Below are 17,824 nucleotides of genomic sequence, written 5' to 3'. Positions count from 1 at the left end.
GACGCTCACCCTCCTCTCAAGATGGTGGTGGCCACCATCTCCATCAGAAGCGACTTCCTCCTTCCATCGACAACATCTCTCCACCACCGCCACCGAAAGCATCAGACGCGCTGCCCCTCCCTCTTTACCTAACAAACGCCATTTTTTTCACGCTTTTCTTCTCCGTAGCCTACTACCTCCTCTACCGTTGGCGTGACAAGATCCGTAACTCTACGCCACTCCATGTCGTTACTTTCCCCGAAATCGCCGCCATTATTTCCCTAACGGCTTCCTTTATTTACCTTTTAGGTTTTTTTGGAATCGATTTCGTTCAATCATTCATCACGCGCTCTTCGCATGACGCGTGGGAGTTAGAAGGTTCCGATAATCCTAATTTCCTCATCAACAAAGATCAACGCCCTGTTACTTTCCCTCCTGCCGCAAGTATCGATCCCATTCCCAAACTACCCAATCCTGAGACAATAATTACACCTTTAGCCTCCGTAGAAGATGAAGAAATCGTAAAGTCTGTCACAGAAGGAACACTACCTTCCTATTCGCTTGAAACAAAGCTCGGTGATTGTAAACGAGCGGTTGTGATTCGACGGGAGGCGTTACAGAGGACGACAGGGAGATCCTTAGAGGGTTTACCTATTGAAGGATTTGATTATGACTCGATTTTAGGACAGTGCTGCGAAATGCCGGTGGGATACGTACAGATCCCGGTGGGGATTGCCGGCCCTTTGTCGCTAAACGGGATGGAGTATATGGTCCCAATGGCGACGACGGAGGGTTGTTTGGTGGCGAGTACGAACAGAGGGTGTAAGGCGATTTACGCTTCAGGTGGGGCTAGCAGTGTATTGTACGCGGATGGAATGACTAGAGCTCCTGTTGTTAGATTCGAGACGGCGAAACGAGCCTCGGAATTGAAGTTGTTCTTGGAGGATCCTGATAATTTTGATACTCTGTCCATTGTTTTTAACAGGTCAGTTTTCATTGGATTCTCTTTTAAGTTGTCTGTGTTTTAGATATTTTTGACGTTGATGGATGTCTACCAGTATCTATGGTGGTTAGGATTTTCGGATATTCTATGTAGTTGCTTTGTTTATTTAACAAGAAGATAAAGGGAAACTTGAGTTATGTAGATTGTAATGGAAGGAAAAGAAAAGTTGAATTTCCATTTTTGACAACCACCTCCTTTTTAACGATGTTTGCAGGTCAAGTAGGTTTGGGAGGCTTCAAGGAATTCAATGCGCTATGGCTGGAAAGAATCTTTATATCAGATTTAAATGCAGTACTGGGGATGCAATGGGGATGAACATGGTCTCCAAAGGGGTTCAGAATGTGCTTGATTTCCTTCAGGCTGATTTCCCTGACATGGAAGTTATTGGCATCTCTGGTGATTTCCTCGTCTCTTCTTAACTACACACGTAAAGACTTCATTAGTCGGTGAAGTTGCCTTTTTCTAGCAGTTTATCTTCATATACTCTCTGGTGTTGACATTGGTCAGCTATTTTTGATATTTTTTGTTAAGAGTATAAGAGTATTGCTTGGTGACCTTTTGTTTTAGCTTTTGCTTTTACTGGACATATGTGAGTCATAATTTTGCTGTCCCAAAATTATTGTTCTGGATCCCAGTATTGTTGTTTTGAGTGCGAACATCTGTCTAGTTTGCAGTCATCTTTTGAAAAAGTTGGGATAGGATCTCCTTTTACCTCTTTTTTTCATTTCTGGGCCGAGTCATTATTTTCTTTTACCCTCTTCATTTAAGGTTTAAGTGGCTTTTTGGTGTCCATACAAGTTCATGGAGTTTATATGTTTCACAATTGGCTAGGTAATTATTGTTCGGACAAGAAACCTGCGGCTGTAAACTGGATTGGTGGACGTGGAAAATCTGTTGTTTGCGAGGCAATTATCAAGGAAGAGATAATAAAGAAGGTGTTGAAAACAAGTGTAGCTTCCCTTGTGGAGCTCAACATGCTCAAGAATCTTGCTGGTTCTGCTATTGCTGGTGCTCTTGGTGGATTTAATGCCCATGCCAGCAATATTGTCTCTGCTATCTTCATAGCCACTGGCCAGGATCCTGCACAGAATGTTGAGAGTTCTAACTGCATTACCATGATGGAAGCTGTCAATGATGGAAAGGATCTTCACATCTCTGTGACTATGCCTAGCATTGAGGTACTTAAACTATTAGTCTTTAAACAAGTGGATTTCTTTATGTAATGATTTAAACTATTAGAATTGAGTTTATTGAATTATTCGAACAATTATGATCCTTCATTATTGGAGTCTTTTATTTGGTAATTGGTGCTTTAAGCTGACAGGATTTGTATTTCTATCAGGTGGGTACAGTTGGGGGTGGAACTCAACTTGCATCTCAGTCTGCTTGCCTGAACTTACTTGGTGTAAAGGGTGCGAGCAGAGAGTCAGCTGGCTCCAACTCAGTACTCTTGGCCAACATAGTCGCTGGTTCAGTTTTAGCTGGGGAGCTCTCTCTAATGGCTGCCATTGCACAAGGGCAACTTGTCAAGAGTCACATGAAATACAACAGATCCAGCAAGGATTTATCCACAGTTGCATCTTAGAGAGAAGGGAGTGGTCCAGCAATGAAATTGAAAGGGAAATAAAAGAGAAACAGCCTGAAAGATGGAAGATTGTGGATTGGGGGGGGGGGAATCCAATGCTGTCGGTACCCATGTGAGATTTGATTAGATCGCACAGTTGTAAAGCTGCTATTGTTTAAAGTGTGTTTGTTTTTGTTGGGGGATCGGTTTTATTTTCAAATTGATTTTTTTTAATGTTTTTGTAGGTGTTAATATTAAAAATTAATTTTTAAAAATAAAAAATATATTTTCGTAATAAATTTACAAGAAAAAATAACTTTGAGAATCAATATTTATTACAATTGCAATCACTACCGGAGGTGGGCGGGCGAGAGGGACGGGAAGATGGATGATCGTGCTCTGTGCTCTCTCTCACACGGTACAAGCATGGCAGGATCTTCTGATGACGAAGAGGCGAAAGCTACTCCCCACCCCAATATTTGGTATATGCTCTGTTGCAAATGCTTAAAAACCATTTCCTCTCTATTCTTTTCTTGGATGTTGAGGATGTATTGCGTTTGGAGTTGGGGACCAGAGAGACTTGTCTTTTTTGATGGCTTTCGTTATTGCCATTTTATTACCCGAGAGGGGGAGACCTTTGATAATATTAAACTCGAAAACCATTCTAGTTCCCGCGGGGCTTGTAGTTAAGTTCGAGAGTTGCATTTTGTGGACCTTTTGTCACGAATTATGGTTTGTACACGTAACGATTATACTAGAAGGGCATGTGATTTCCCTGTACTCATACACACACCTTACTATTCATTACATTAGGCGCTGCTTGATAATGTTTATGCGGATAGGATCATACATTTTAATATTTGGTAACCTAAGCAAAATCAGTTTTGCTTCATAGGATCCACATCATTTTTTGCTGCTCAGTTGTTGGATTGTAGGATTGGAGAAGCAGCATTTTACTGCTTCTCATGGGTATCATGTTTGAGAGCGTGGTGGTTGTTTTTAAAATGCTTTTCATTTAGAAAAGTATGCCAATAATATTTTTTTATTTTTTAAAAATTATATTTGAAATCAACACATGAAAATGATTTGAAAACATCAAAAATATATTAATTTAAAGCAAAAAAAAAATCATTTTTTTTCAAAAATACTTTTGAAACACAGTGTCAAACAGTATCATTAGACACAGTGAAGCCATGTTTTAATATCGCAATGTTCAGTTTTCTTTTAAAAAACCAGTGAGCAATATTTTTTTAAAAAAAAATTAGTTTAAGATAAATTAAATTTACTTGTACTGTAATCTTAATTTTATTCTTGATAATATTTTATTTAATTTTATTACACGCTCAAAAAATCTTGAAAACTGTAGTTCTTGTTGAATGACTTTTGTACATAATAAAATTGTAAATTTCTTTTAAAAAATTGTGTTTTACTCGAAAAAATAATATTTAATATTATTTAATAACACTACATAAATTAGAAAGATATCGCATGATGACGTAACATTTGTGGAATTTGATCGCAATTCCAATAATAAAGATATTACAATCTTTATTATTTAATAACACTATATAAATTAAAAAATTCAGTTTTTGTTGTTGCGCGCTTAAAAAACCATGAAAAATATAGTCCTTATTAAATGAATTTCATATGTAATGATATTACATATAGTTTAATGGAATAATAAAAAATATTTGATATTAATATTATTTATTTCATGATGTAATAATAGTAGTTAAATCTATAATATTTAAATTGAAAATCATTAATATATATATATACTAATTATTTTATAACCTCGATTTGAAAGGTATTTTTTTGACCAAACACATTAAACTACTTCTTGTTTAACCTCAATTTCAACCATGGTTTTAACCAAACATATATTTTTTCAAACCAACTTCAACTAAAAGTACTTTTTATAAAAATAACTTTTTTAAATAACTTTTTTAAAACCACAACCACAACAGTAACCGCAATACTAAACACACCCATAATGAATAGTGGAGTGACGTCCATGCTCTTGGCTAAAATATTGATTGACTTTCAACCGAGAGTGTTTTGGAATCTTTTCGATCATTATTTTATTTTTATTTTTATTTTTATTTTTTCATTCATTATTGATTTGTTTCATGATGTTTATATATATATATATATTCATCATTTTAATGAACATTAAAATAATCAAAATACTTTTAAATGTAAAAAATTTCAATTGTTTCGGGTGTGTAGGTGTATTTAGATATTTTTATTTTTTAATACATAGTATAATTATGCATTTACCCTTAGATCAAAAGATCTAATTCATAGCAATTAAAGGTATTAGGATCTTTTATTTTTTTAATTGTTGGTTTGATTAAGAATAATTCTGTAATTTAATATTAAAATAATAATTTTTAATTAACATATTCACATTACATGCAAGCACATGGGAGCCAATGTCCTAGGTGGCATGTGCGGCAGCTCCTAGTGGTAAACAATAATGATGATATTGATTTTAATAGTAATAAAAATAAAAATAATGATAATAACAATATTAATAATAGTAGTAATAAAAATAAAAATAATGATAATAATAATAGTAATCATAATTTTTATCTTTATTTTTTTCATTTGTTATTTTTTTCAATCATTTTGTATGATTGAAGTTTTTTTTTTCAATTCCATTATCTGATATTTAATTTATTAGAAATTAAATTTCATAGTTTTTTTTTTATATTGAGCGCTTCAAGTCTAATGACTCTTATTATTGGTTTAAAAAGTTCACACATTCTTTTTTTAAAAAAAAACAAAAGGCTTTATGATCTTCTATGTGTTCTTATCAGGTTGTTCGAGTCCATAATCTGGGCCACAGGTTTGATAATATATTCTATGTTGGCTTAGTCTTTATTAGCATTGTTATATATTTATCATGAACAATTTTATTTTTTTAAATTCATTTTAATACTTGAATATTATTTTTTATATAAAATGGCGCTGACACCGAGTTTAATATGTCTCTTTCTTTGAAATACCTTTTAAATTATTATTTATTCTGAAAAGTATAAGTTAATAATTTGTTTTTATGTTATTTTAATGGCTTTAATGATTGATGATTAATGTAATTAAATCACTACCAGAAATTAGCTTAATACCAACAGAATTACCGGTCGATAGCTACCAGTGGACAAATTCAGTCGATAGCTACCGACGGAATTACAAATGAAATGTTAAGAATATAAAAAAAGAACGGTACACTGATGTAGAGGTTATTGCGGGTATTTTTTATTGACAGAATCACTAAGTGATTCAAAATGTTAGCTCCGTATGGTGATGTGACTGAATCACGGAAGAAAATGTTGATGGAATCACTGAGAGATTCAAAACAACAGTTGGGTACGGTGACGCGCTTTGTTTACTGTCAGACTAGTTTACGAAATCATATTTGACAATAGATATATTCACTGTTGAATTTACAGATAGATATATTCGGTCTATATTCCATACTCACCGACAACTTTGCCGACAAACTTAATCCATTAATATTTTATAGTACCTGCCATAATGACTGATGAATGTACAGAAGGATATTTTTGATCGATATTTCAAACATTCATCGACAAGAAAAATTCGTCGGTATGTTTCAAGTGGGAAATTTTTCTTTTTACGCGCATTTTTTTTTTTATAAAACCATTGACAAATATTTTTTTATGTTGCCATTATATCTTGGTGACCGATATAGCGACGGATAGTGGTATTATCGATGAAAGAACAGTCCAAGAAAGTATTTCATTGGTGAGGATGTCAATAAATAAATTACTAGCGAACTTTTAATTACATGCAGATAAAATATTTTTTTTGGTAAAACTATAAAATCTTGCAGTGAATCTTGTTCAAGGTTGATGTCAAGTCGCCTTCAAATTGTCATTTTGAAGGACATCTTTTTACGTTTTTCTTTGTTTGATTGGTGTCCAATTTCAATGGAATTATAATAACCATATATTGTTGTCTATGAATTGCGTTGAATTAAGATGCTTTCATTTCTTGCTCTAGAACATAGTCTTTTTTTCCATTTTTTTTTGCTTTGTTTTTTTTAGGGGGGGGTGGAGGGGCTTGGACAGAAATCCTAAAACTTCCTTGGAACAACGAGAACAAACTATATCTCCATGGGACAACAACACTGTCCTATGGTGACAAAAATAAGCACACGCACAGGCAATTGTTGTTAATGCTGAGAGATATTTTGTGGTTGCTTAATGGACTTGCTTTTCAGTCCATGAACAAAGTGCTCATCGAGTAATGTGGCTGCGGGTGAGGTTCACCTGCAGCCACGTTAATAAATGCTTGGTAATCAAAATAAAAGTGCTTTCAATGGTAGGACCCACATGGAACTGTTTGTTTCGGAGAAGCAACATTGTTTGGTAATCATGTTAATAAATGTTTGCTGCTTCTCGTTTGCGTAATCAACAGTGAAGCATGACTTAATTATTGCACTATTTACTAAAATGAACAATTTTTTTTTTAATTTTAAAAAACCAGTGTAATTAATTGATTTTACTCGCACAATTCACGTCAATATAAACAATATTTTTTTTGTTTGTTAAAAAAAGTAGTTTAAGATGAATTAAATTTAATTATACTGTAATCTTAATTTTATTCCTTATAATATTTTACCAAATTTTATTACACACTTAAAAAATCATAAAAACTGTAGTTCTTGTCGAATAAATTTTATACGTAATGAAATTATAATTTTTTTTAAAAAAAATTGAGTTTTACTTGAAAAACTAATATTTAATATTATTTAATACATAAATTAGAGGGATATCATATGATGACGTAACATTTATGAAATTTGATCACAATTTCAATTATGTTCTTGTCGGGTTCGATCTAGTTAAAAATTTTTTAATTTTAATTGTATTTTTTTAAAATTAGAAAGTTATCGCTTGATGACGTAATAAAAAATTTAGTTTTTGTTGTTGCGTGCTTAAGAAACCATGAAAAATATAGTCATTGTTGGATAGATTTTGTATGTAATAACATTGCATATAGTTTAATGAAATAATAAAAAAATATTTGATATCAATATTATTTATTTTATGATGTAATAATAGTAGTTAAATTTACAATATTTAAATTAATTTTTTTTTAATTATTTTATAACTTCAATTTGAAAAATATTTTTTTTGTCAAATACATTAAATTATTTTTTATTGAACCTCAATTTCAACCATAATTTTAACCAAATATATATTTTTCTAAATCAATCTTAATTAAAAATATTTTTTATAAAATATTTTTTTTAAAATAATAACTATAATTACAATCATAACAATAACCGCAATATCAGATTATGATTGTGGGATCAAGTTGAGCGCCAGGAAGAAAGTCATCCAATCACATAGATTTCATTGAGGATAAGGAATTTGAAATTTGCAGGAAAAATAAGTTAACACCCTCTTCTCTATCTTTTCATATTTCAGGGGGACGATTCAACTTGAATATTGCCGCCTTCACGGCGAGAACGAACACGCCATTCGATACACAGCCACAAACAATTTAAATGTGGATTTCCTTACATTAATTTTTTTTATCTTTTTCCTTACAATAAAGAGTATTGGGATTTTAAAGATTGCATTCAAAGAAATATACCGATTCATCTGGATGTGATACCTAATTTTTAAACTATATATATATAAAAAATTATATTATCTTGATTAAGATACTACCCTCTCAGTGATTGGATCGCCTTTCTTGTATCTAAAAGGATAATCATTTAAAGTATAAAATGAAGGAAGGATAGCTTAAAGACCTTGAAAAATTGATTCTTTTTTAATTTAATGTTCTTTTAATATTTATAAAATAAAAAAGTATTAAATTTAAAGAAAAAGAAACAAACAAAAAAAATTATAAAACTTGTTATTTTGAAAATAAAATTTGATAGAAAAAAATAAAAATAAAATATAAATGTTAAAATAATAATACAAACTCCGCCGGTCAAAACTCTAATTAAATTTTAAAAAATAATATTAAAAAATTAAAACAATATTATATTATGTATCATATTAATTGATTAAATTAATATGTACAACTCTCAACATAGGTTTTGGATAAGATTATGACTAGGCCAGGACTCATTACCATGGATATCACCAGGATGATGATTCTTACGAGGTAATTGCTCCCTTTGTATATTTATTTTAATCTCGAACTTTATATATATATATATATATAGAAAACATCTATGAGAATAAACAATATCTTTAACTGTTTGTTTATTACAATTTTGAGCCAACCAACCGTTTTATTTAACTATATATCCAAGTAAGATTGAAAAATATTCATCTATGTAGCTTCTAAAAAATGAAATTTTACCTTAAGCTTTAATTGGTTGAAAACTATCTTAAACTCTGACTGTATGCGAGGTCATCAAAGCACAATGATTATTTTGAAAGCACCTTGAAATTGAAATTTATGAAAAAGAAATTCTTACCAAATAATTTGTTTTTTTTTAATTCAAAAAAAGAGAGAAAGTAAAAAGTGGCCCTCCGTCGCTCGGATGACGACCTCGCTGCAAAGAATCTGGCCGGCGGTGAAAGTCATTCGTGTTTACTTTACCGCAACTATCCGTGGGCGGGTATTGGGCGGTACTTGATTAGATTAGATCAGCTCAGCATTTCTATAAATCCTAAAACAGTTGAATTAGAAAGCAGTAAGAAACAAAAACCCTAAATTGAAAGGAAAATAAATGTCGAGCGGGTGGAGAAGAGCAGTGGGGAATGTAAGGTCGTTTATAGGGAATTCATTGGGAGGGCTGAGAGGAGGAAGTAATGTAGCGTCGTGGATCGTTGCAGGAACTTTAGCTTACTATCTATGGATTAAGCCATCACAAGATCTTAAGCGACAACAAGAGGTTTGCTTCGCTACCTCTTTTCATCTCACAAAATTCAATACTACTAATATTACTCGATTGATTTCACTTTTACTATTGGATTGACTTGACTCGGCAGGAAAGGGCAGCACTTGCCAGTTCTGATCCTTATCGTTACATTGAGAAGCGGAAACCAATTCCTGATCCACAGGTCTTTCTTGTAATCTTTTATTTTTATTTTTATTTACTATGATTGAATCATGGATTGGAATTGGGTGAATTGCGTGCAGGAAACTGGATTGATATACGGAAAGAAGAATAGAACAAACAAATCAGAGGAATAATTTGCTATAAAAATCGCATGCTTATATTGCTTGTAAGTTAGATTTTGTTTAGTTACTGTTTTATTAATAGTAAATCTTATTTTTTTTCCCCTGCAAGTTGCAATAAGAAATGGAAACTTAAGTTTGTTTGTTGAGAACCTAAATAATTATTATGTCTATTATGTTAGCATTGTGAAATTTCCAATTAAATTGTAATATACTCGAATTTCTTTCTCCCCCATATAGGTTATTTTTTCAGACTGTAAATGATTTGGATAAGATGTTATGTGATTCATCCGGTTTCATTGAAGGATTGCATCATGTAGTGTGATGTCAAGACAAGAAGCACTGAAACTTGAATGGGTTTAGTTTAGTTTGTTTTAGTTTGACAGTTTGTCCTGCTACTGAAATAAAGTTGGGAGAGAAATATTTAATGCTGGAAATTAGTTATAAATGATGGGGTTGATTTGACCTTTGTCTAGCATTGGTCAAGTTACTCTAGAAGATTGTGCTTGGATGAGCTTTAGGTCCAATGTTCCTGTAGTTATATAACGTAGAGCTATCTCTTGAATCCAAATCGAGGCTATGAACTATTTTGATCCCCATGACATCTTTATCTACCGTGCTTAATGAGACATGCGTCTTGTTGGAGGCTACGAACTTCCCATATGCTGTGCATTCCATGTGGACATGACTTCTAAGATTTTGTGCGCTAACAAATTCCTTTTATGTTGCCATTTTTAACCAGAAATGTGGTTCTAGCTACTGCTTGTAGCGTAAGTGGTGACCCATTCTTGGCTGCCTTTGTAGTAATCTGCTTGAAAGTGCTTTTCGTTCTAAAAAGCATTAGTTTTTTAAGAGTTTTTTTTATGGTTTTGACATCCTTTTATCTGAACCATCAAAAAGCTCAAAAAAAAAAAAAAAAGCTTCGATGGTTACTTTTTCAACCCAAATATATTTTGAGAAGCACCAGAACCCGCAATACCACACAATGTTTAAATAATTGTCTCGTGATCTAAGCTGATGAGCATGCATTAGCCTTTAAGCTTCAGGTTGACTTGAGATTTTGGTTGATTTTTAGTAGACATGAGAGTTAGGATAGCTTCACGGTCTAGTGGCAAGGTTGCTGAAAACTAGAGAAGGTTATTGAGGATGTTGCCGCAAGTATGGTTTATGCTTGGAGGAGGAAAAAAAATGAAGTCAAAATGGTGTTGATGTGCCATAAAGAGGGCCATAAGGAGGAAGCTTGTGCATCGTTGTGGTTTGGAACTGTACATTCAGAGGCCATATAAAATGGATGAAAACCATGTCATGCAGTGAATTTCTAGCAGGCAGTTTTTCCTTCACTACGATTGAAGGACAGGTTAGAATGTAGAGCAGAGGGAGATGGAGATGGAGAAGTATGCTGTCAAATTGGTGTTACATGCAACACTAGTCTATAATGAATGTATCTCTAGTCGCATCTCTATTCATCTATTGTAGGTATATGCTTTATTTTCCCTAACTGAAATGTGCAACTGTTTACCTAACCCAATCCTCTGAGGTGCTGTGGAAGTCACTTTTCTTTTCAATAATCTTTTGAAGACAGCGCAAGCTAGCCTTCAACTAGGAACAAGCACAAATGAAACAATCATCTCCTATGTTTTGAAATTTCGGTTGTGCAGGTTACGAGTATATCGGCTCGTTAACCTGTTGTCGGTCTTTAAGGTTATGGGCCAGGCACGACTCCATATAGAGCTTGTGCAAATGGTGGTGTCAGTCTTGATATTGGTAGTGTCATGTATGAAATGTTTAAACTCGGACACTGCCATTCTTGTTTTCTTTCAGAACCTCAATCAGATGTTTTTTTAAGCTGATGTTGCTCCTGTAAAATCTAAAACAAGCAGGTTTGGTCTACTCCATGACAAATAAACGGTCTTGTGAATAGGTAAAAGCGAGCTCCAAAAAACAGAAACAAGTAAAAACCGAAAGGTCTGGACCGGAGATGGGTAACATTGGGCCAATGGCTGGAAGAAAAAAAAAGAAAAAAGAAGAGGGAGAAAGGTTTACAGAGAGAAACAGAGGGTCGATCCATGGTAGTAGATGGTTTGATTACGTTCAACTTGCTAGGGGGTTTCATATCCTGAGCTGCTGCTTATGACAGATTGGATCGAATACAAGACTGACTCTTTAATGCCCTCTGAGCTCTCATTTATTATTTTCATCCTCTTATCCGAGCCAAACCTCAAACCTTATTTCAATCGTGGACAACTTCATACAATTGAGATGATACGGTATATTAGCACTTCATTCCATGCTGAGCATGGTTACTTTTACATGGTAATTCTGTAAGAACTGGAATTCCATACAAGCCACATGCACCCACCCAACTCTAGGGGGTGTGAAACCTGTCCTATTGCCGTGGGCTTTGCTAGCTGAGCTCACAGATAGGTTCAGGAAGGGGACCGCGACAAGATGTGCCACCTTCACAGACATCACACCTACAAACGGTGTGCTGTCATCTAAATCAATGCCTTGTGAATATTAACCGCCCTGGGATATAATGTGTCGTGTTAAATTGAGGTGACGAGACTTTTCAACGTAAAACAGAGAGGGGATTCCCATTTGTCCTATTTTGTCTCTTCTGTTACGATACAATAACTAAAAGTTGCTCTGAAAGATAGGCATGTATGCAAACTACGTGCTCTGCCGGCCTGGTTTTCACTTTGAACCTGAATCGAATGCTTTGTTCCAGCTTTTTTTGCACTTTTTTGCTCGAAACTAGCAAACTAAATAGTACACGCTTCTCACCGCTCGAAACCAAGGGAAATTCTAACTCCAATGGGTTTTGAAAGCAAAAGAGCCCAAAGGTTGTGGACCCAAAAGTAGCATCGACCGGGTCGTCGTATCTGGAGCTGGGATCAAGTTCAAGGCACAGGTGAGGAGACCCCTAGATGTCCAAGAGGACAGGGTCACGTGATGATCAGCTTGATGGTAGACAATTGCGCCAGTCATTGCTAAATCAGCCAGGTGGAGCTCGGTCACGTGAACCCTGTCCTCGTCAGCATGTCTACGTGTCACTTGCGGGCAACTTGAAGGCCCCGCTTTCAAAGAATTCTGTCACTACGCAACAACAAAGATTTGGACATTTACTTGCTCACTTGACTTTGTAATGGTCTATCGATCGAATACTCGAACTTTGAAGCGGTACGTCTCCCCTGCTTGGTCTCCTAATCTCATGATACCGACTGCTATTGTAATCACTAGACAAACCCTACTACTGGATAACAGCTACTGGGTTCGTAACATGCGTTGGAGAATCTGTACTTGGCATGAAAAACTTGGCTCCTAGCAGAGCTCCTCATTGAACCAACGATGGCAGGGTTTCCCGAGGGTGAACCAATGACGAGTTAGTCACTGGGGAGTAAAACTTTGGGGCCCCTGCCATCAGAAATGAAGGGATTTTGTCCGGGGGATTGGATCGAAAATGATCCCAAATAGGAATTAGAGGGCTAGATGGGGTCGGTGTGCACCCCTACACACTACTATGATTTAAAAATTATAAAGCCATCAGCAACTTGCACATGCTTTTTAATACTATATGATTAAATTATTTGATAGTGCTGTTAGGCTTTTGTCAAGCTTAATCCCCCTTTAATTATTTTCACCTATCGGTTTCATTATTTTGGTTTTATTGCTTGGAATGTAGTTACAGTTAATTTTTAAAATATTTTTTATTTAAAAATATATTTAAAAAAAAATTTTAAAAAAATTATTTTTGATATCAACGTATAAAATTAATTTAAAATAAAAAAAAATTAATTTATTTAAAAATATTTTTAAAACATAAAATCAAGCATGATAACTTTAAGTCCGGGACACTTCACTTGTTGACAATTGACATGATATAAACTACCATGTTAGTATTTTGTTTCATTTTGAACTTTTGCACTGAATTTTAGTGGCAAGCAAGCATCTTAGTGAAACCATAAATGACAAGGAAAAGAGAAAACTAGTTGATCATATTATTACCATGTTTTTTAAGGTTGCATTATGATCATAGCCATGATCTCATGTTGGAACACTGCATCATTGTGACAAATTATCAGCATAATATATCCTTCCAAAGTTGCTCTCAAGTATTCAAAGTTGTACTCATATCCTCCTAGCTTGGCCTCACAAATAGCAGTTTTCTTATCTATATTTGGTTAGAGTCACGACGGGAAAAACTAAAACTTGATTGATTGAAAGGATAGAAAGAAGAGATATAAAGAGATAAATTTAATTGTAAAAGACGAGCCTTTTCCATCCTCGTCTCTTCCTTCTTTCTATTTCAAGACAATAATTAAACACCATTTAAAAAAAAAAAAAAAGAGTATACCATAGCAAGCCCGATGTGGTCTCAACTTGAAAGAGGAAAAAAAATCATGGTACGAGGGCTTCGATTTGTTGAGCCACTAATCACCAAACCTATTAATGAAGGAAGCAGGCTATTAATGTAGTATTTTAAAATAAGATGCTTATTTAAAGATAGTCGAGTGATTCCCACGTCAAGGGATTCGCACACATTATTTTTAATCCATCTGTTCGGAATTCAAATGTCTGTTTTTTTATTTACAGATTATGTATTTTTATGATTGAGATGGAAATTAGTTTAATGCACTGAACTTGATTGGCTATGAACTGCATCGATAACTATACATATGTGCGTGTGTGTTTAGAAATATATTTTGATGAATTAATAAAATAAAGTAGTCAACCTCACATGCATGCGGCCATCAATGGAAGGGAGTTTAGTGGTTTTTTTTAAGGTTCAGTACAATACTTGTCATCTGTCTCTTGGATTTGCTGTTTGAATGGCAAAGTATACATTAAAAGAAATAAATTAATTAACTCGTGCTATCCATGGAATGCATGCTATATGGTTAAAATATAGCTTCAATATTACATAATTAAAAAGAATTTTATTTTATATTAGAAAGATAAGAGGTTTTGCTGTATTTTATAATGTGAAAAACACTAAATAAATAGATTTTGATATTAAAGAAAAGATTTGATAAAAAAACGAAAAGGCAAAATGGTTAAAAAATATATTATTAAATATTAAGTTGTGGTCACAAACGATGTTATATATCTCCTTGCAGTACTATGATAGTCAAGCAACTATCACTAAAACCATTTAATTAATTTATAATGAAAAATCTAGACATATCAGCTTGAGACATAAATATATAAAACAATTAATTTATGACATGATAGTTATTATTATGCATGTCAAATATTGTAAATCTAGCAAATTCTTTTATTAAAGGTCTCTTAAGAGATTTGATACGAGAATAAGAGCATTTAATTAAACTTATTGATAATAAAAACCTAACTTTTACTTGCACATTTACTAGTTAGGAGTTTCATCGGAACAAATTATTAGTAAGAGTGAGTTATGCTAATTTGTGTATGAAATCAAGATTCACAAAATTAGTATTTCAAATAAATGGGAGGGAGAGTGATTAATAATATTAATGAAATCTCAATGTAAAAAGGAAATTTTACCTACATGAACATATAAAGTGGTGTCGTTTTAACAAAAGTTTGGAAAATTTTGTAAATATTCATGAATTCAAGAAGGAGCACAATACCATATTAATGTTAAAATAATGATGAACTTTTATTTTGAATTAATTAGATCATGCATTTATTATTTTTGATTTTATTTAATGAAATCTTGATTTAAGTTTCTTTGTCATCATGATTTCTTTAGAATTTTGAAATGCTTGCACTAAAAAAAGATTTAAATCTAAAGATACATTCTATAAAGTGGGAGAGATTATTGTTAAAATATAGCTTGTATATTAGGTAGTCAAAAACTAACTTTATACCATGTTAGAAAGGTAAGAGATGATTTGCAGTATCTTATAATGTGAGAAATATCAAAACAATAAATTTGGATGTTGGAAGAAAGATTTGGAGGGAAAGCCATTGTCACGAGTCAATTTCTCATTAAAAATTTCAGCCCTTATATGGCGGTCTAGTTCCACCAAACTTAGTCTTCCATTGGGTTAATCTATTCATATTTGCCTAGCAACTAAATATTCCTCTCATCAAGAGGTTTTTTCATATTCTTCATTGTTATGAGACAAGCAGAACACACAAGTAGAAAAAATGCATTGTATATAAACACAGAAGTTATTATAGGAATCCATCACAACCTTTATTAGTCTCATCAACAAAAAAAATACACAAATTCATGTGTGTGTAATAGCATTTGGCATTATGTAACATAAATTATTATTGAAATTAGAATTAGAATTAATTAATTTAAGTTAATTAATTAAATTTTAGAATTAATAAATCTAATCATTATGTATGACAACTCATATCAAGTTGTTTAAATAATTTCAATGAAAAGTTGCTTTTAAAACTTTATAGATATATTGATTTGAAAGTACATATCTTTAAACTCTATAGACATCTTGATATAAAAAGGTATTATTTTCTTTATAAATACTAGTTTGATGTTGATATGAATTAATTAGAAAAAATCTTCTTTCTTTCTAAATTTTCTCTACAAATTCTTTATTTATATTTATAAAAAACAAAACAAAACTTATTAATAAACTTATAAAAATTGTTATTTACAAGTTTAAGGTATTGTTTTATCATCAAAGTATATTACTTTAACCATGCACTAAATATAATGGGGATAATTAATATCTTAAAGATAATGATTTTGAAACTTTAAATATTTTCGCTATACCCTCTATATTATATGCTACAATTACTTTTTAAATATATTTTTTTAATTTTTAATATTAGCATATCAAAATAATAAAAAACACTAAAAATAATATAGATTTAAATTTAAATAAAAAAATCAAAGTTTTGAAAAACAGTATACGAAAGAAGCCTGATTATATCGTGGATGTGCTGTCGCTGACTGTATTATTGAGGATTGAATTGTGGCCGAAAAACGAAAAAGTCAAGCTCATCCATGAAGGCAAAAGTAACGTAAAGTGGTAGAATTAGAATGTATCAATAAGGTCAAAGTTTTTTCTTCTGGGCTTATCTGTGTGAATTGAACATATAGAGGGTGCTGGTGCAAGTGGTTGCAGAGAGACGGTGATGAAGAATGGAAAATTGCATTGGTCTCCATTGTTGGGACCTATAGATGAAGCAAGTGGGAAAGGTATTTTCATGACAGGAAACGGGGATGTGATGGGTCGGCATAAATTGGACGGACGTCAGGCAAGATTCAAACATGGCATGCCACTTCCATCCACTTGTTCTGGCGGACCCCGTCGACCCTGGACATTTGAGATGGAAGCTGACTGTCGTGAGCCCAGTCAAAACTCCCTTTCTGGGAGTTTATTTCCTCCGGCCTTGCAGACAAAGAGGAACTAAAAATGAATCCTGCAACTCTTGTATCAATGTGGAAAGAAATGAAAAGTTAAAGGGACTCATGATGTCAATAATAGTGCCAAGCTAGCTAGCTAGCTGTGGTGGATGTAATCAATTACAAATTCTCTTCGATTCATCTTTGTGGAGATATCATTCCTTTTGTTTTCACTGCCTCCTTTTTTAGGGAGAGAGGTTCTGACGATCTCTCCAAAAAACCCTTCTCTTCTGTTGGATTTTGGAGTTGCCGGCCACTTTTCTGGCAAGTGGCCAGCCCCCACGCTCTTTTCCTTTTCTTTCTTCTCCCCCCACTTTCCTTTTATTCATAATAATCCCGGATATTTGGTGATTTTATCATCAAATTTAATGGTTCCTGAAGGAATTTAGATACAATTCCGTTTGGCGGGTTTAATCAAATTACCAATGGCGTATATTATTTTAAGTTTGAATAGCAGCTTTTATTTATACGATTATTATTAAGAACAACATTCAGGAAACCAACCAAATAACTCCTATATGAAATGATTTATAATAGATTCAAATAAAGATTTACCTGTAGAGCCAATGGTTCTTCTTTTAATTTTCAATTCTAGAGATTGAATATGGATTGGATTTGCTTGTCCTGTTTATTTTTATTGATTTTTATTGGTTTCATCTAAATAATCTTTCCATGTTTTTATAATTTATTGGAGTATATAATCTTGTAAAAACAAAAAAAAAATCACATCTTTATC

At 33.0% G+C, this 17,824-nt stretch overlaps 2 protein-coding genes across 2 annotated transcripts; both read left to right on the top strand.

Annotated features, from left to right (window-relative positions):
• Window positions 1-2: 2 nt before the first annotated feature.
• Window positions 3-2,744, top strand: LOC105137286 (3-hydroxy-3-methylglutaryl-coenzyme A reductase 1; the record flags this gene model as incomplete). Its single annotated transcript, XM_011042986.1, has 4 exons — window positions 3-964; window positions 1,197-1,378; window positions 1,814-2,160; window positions 2,325-2,744. Coding segments are annotated over 4 exons (1,734 nt in total), but the record flags the coding sequence as incomplete, so codon positions are not given.
• Window positions 2,745-9,113: 6,369 nt separating this feature from the next.
• On the top strand, window positions 9,114-9,980 carry LOC105137194 (subtilisin-like protease). Its single transcript, XM_011042853.1, has 3 exons — window positions 9,114-9,438; window positions 9,536-9,607; window positions 9,687-9,980. The coding sequence occupies exons 1-3, from the start codon at window positions 9,274-9,276 to the stop codon at window positions 9,738-9,740; spliced, it is 291 nt and encodes a 96-aa protein (XP_011041155.1). The 5' UTR covers window positions 9,114-9,273; the 3' UTR covers window positions 9,741-9,980.
• The last annotated feature ends 7,844 nt before the right edge of the window (window positions 9,981-17,824 follow it).

The sequence above is a fragment of the Populus euphratica genome, unplaced genomic scaffold (assembly GCF_000495115.2).
Source record: "Populus euphratica unplaced genomic scaffold, PopEup_1.0 scaffold65.1, whole genome shotgun sequence".
Lineage (NCBI taxonomy): Eukaryota > Viridiplantae > Streptophyta > Magnoliopsida > Malpighiales > Salicaceae > Populus > Populus euphratica.
The sequence above is the reverse complement of the archived record's forward strand: the minus strand, read 5'-3'. Positions and strand labels throughout refer to the sequence as shown.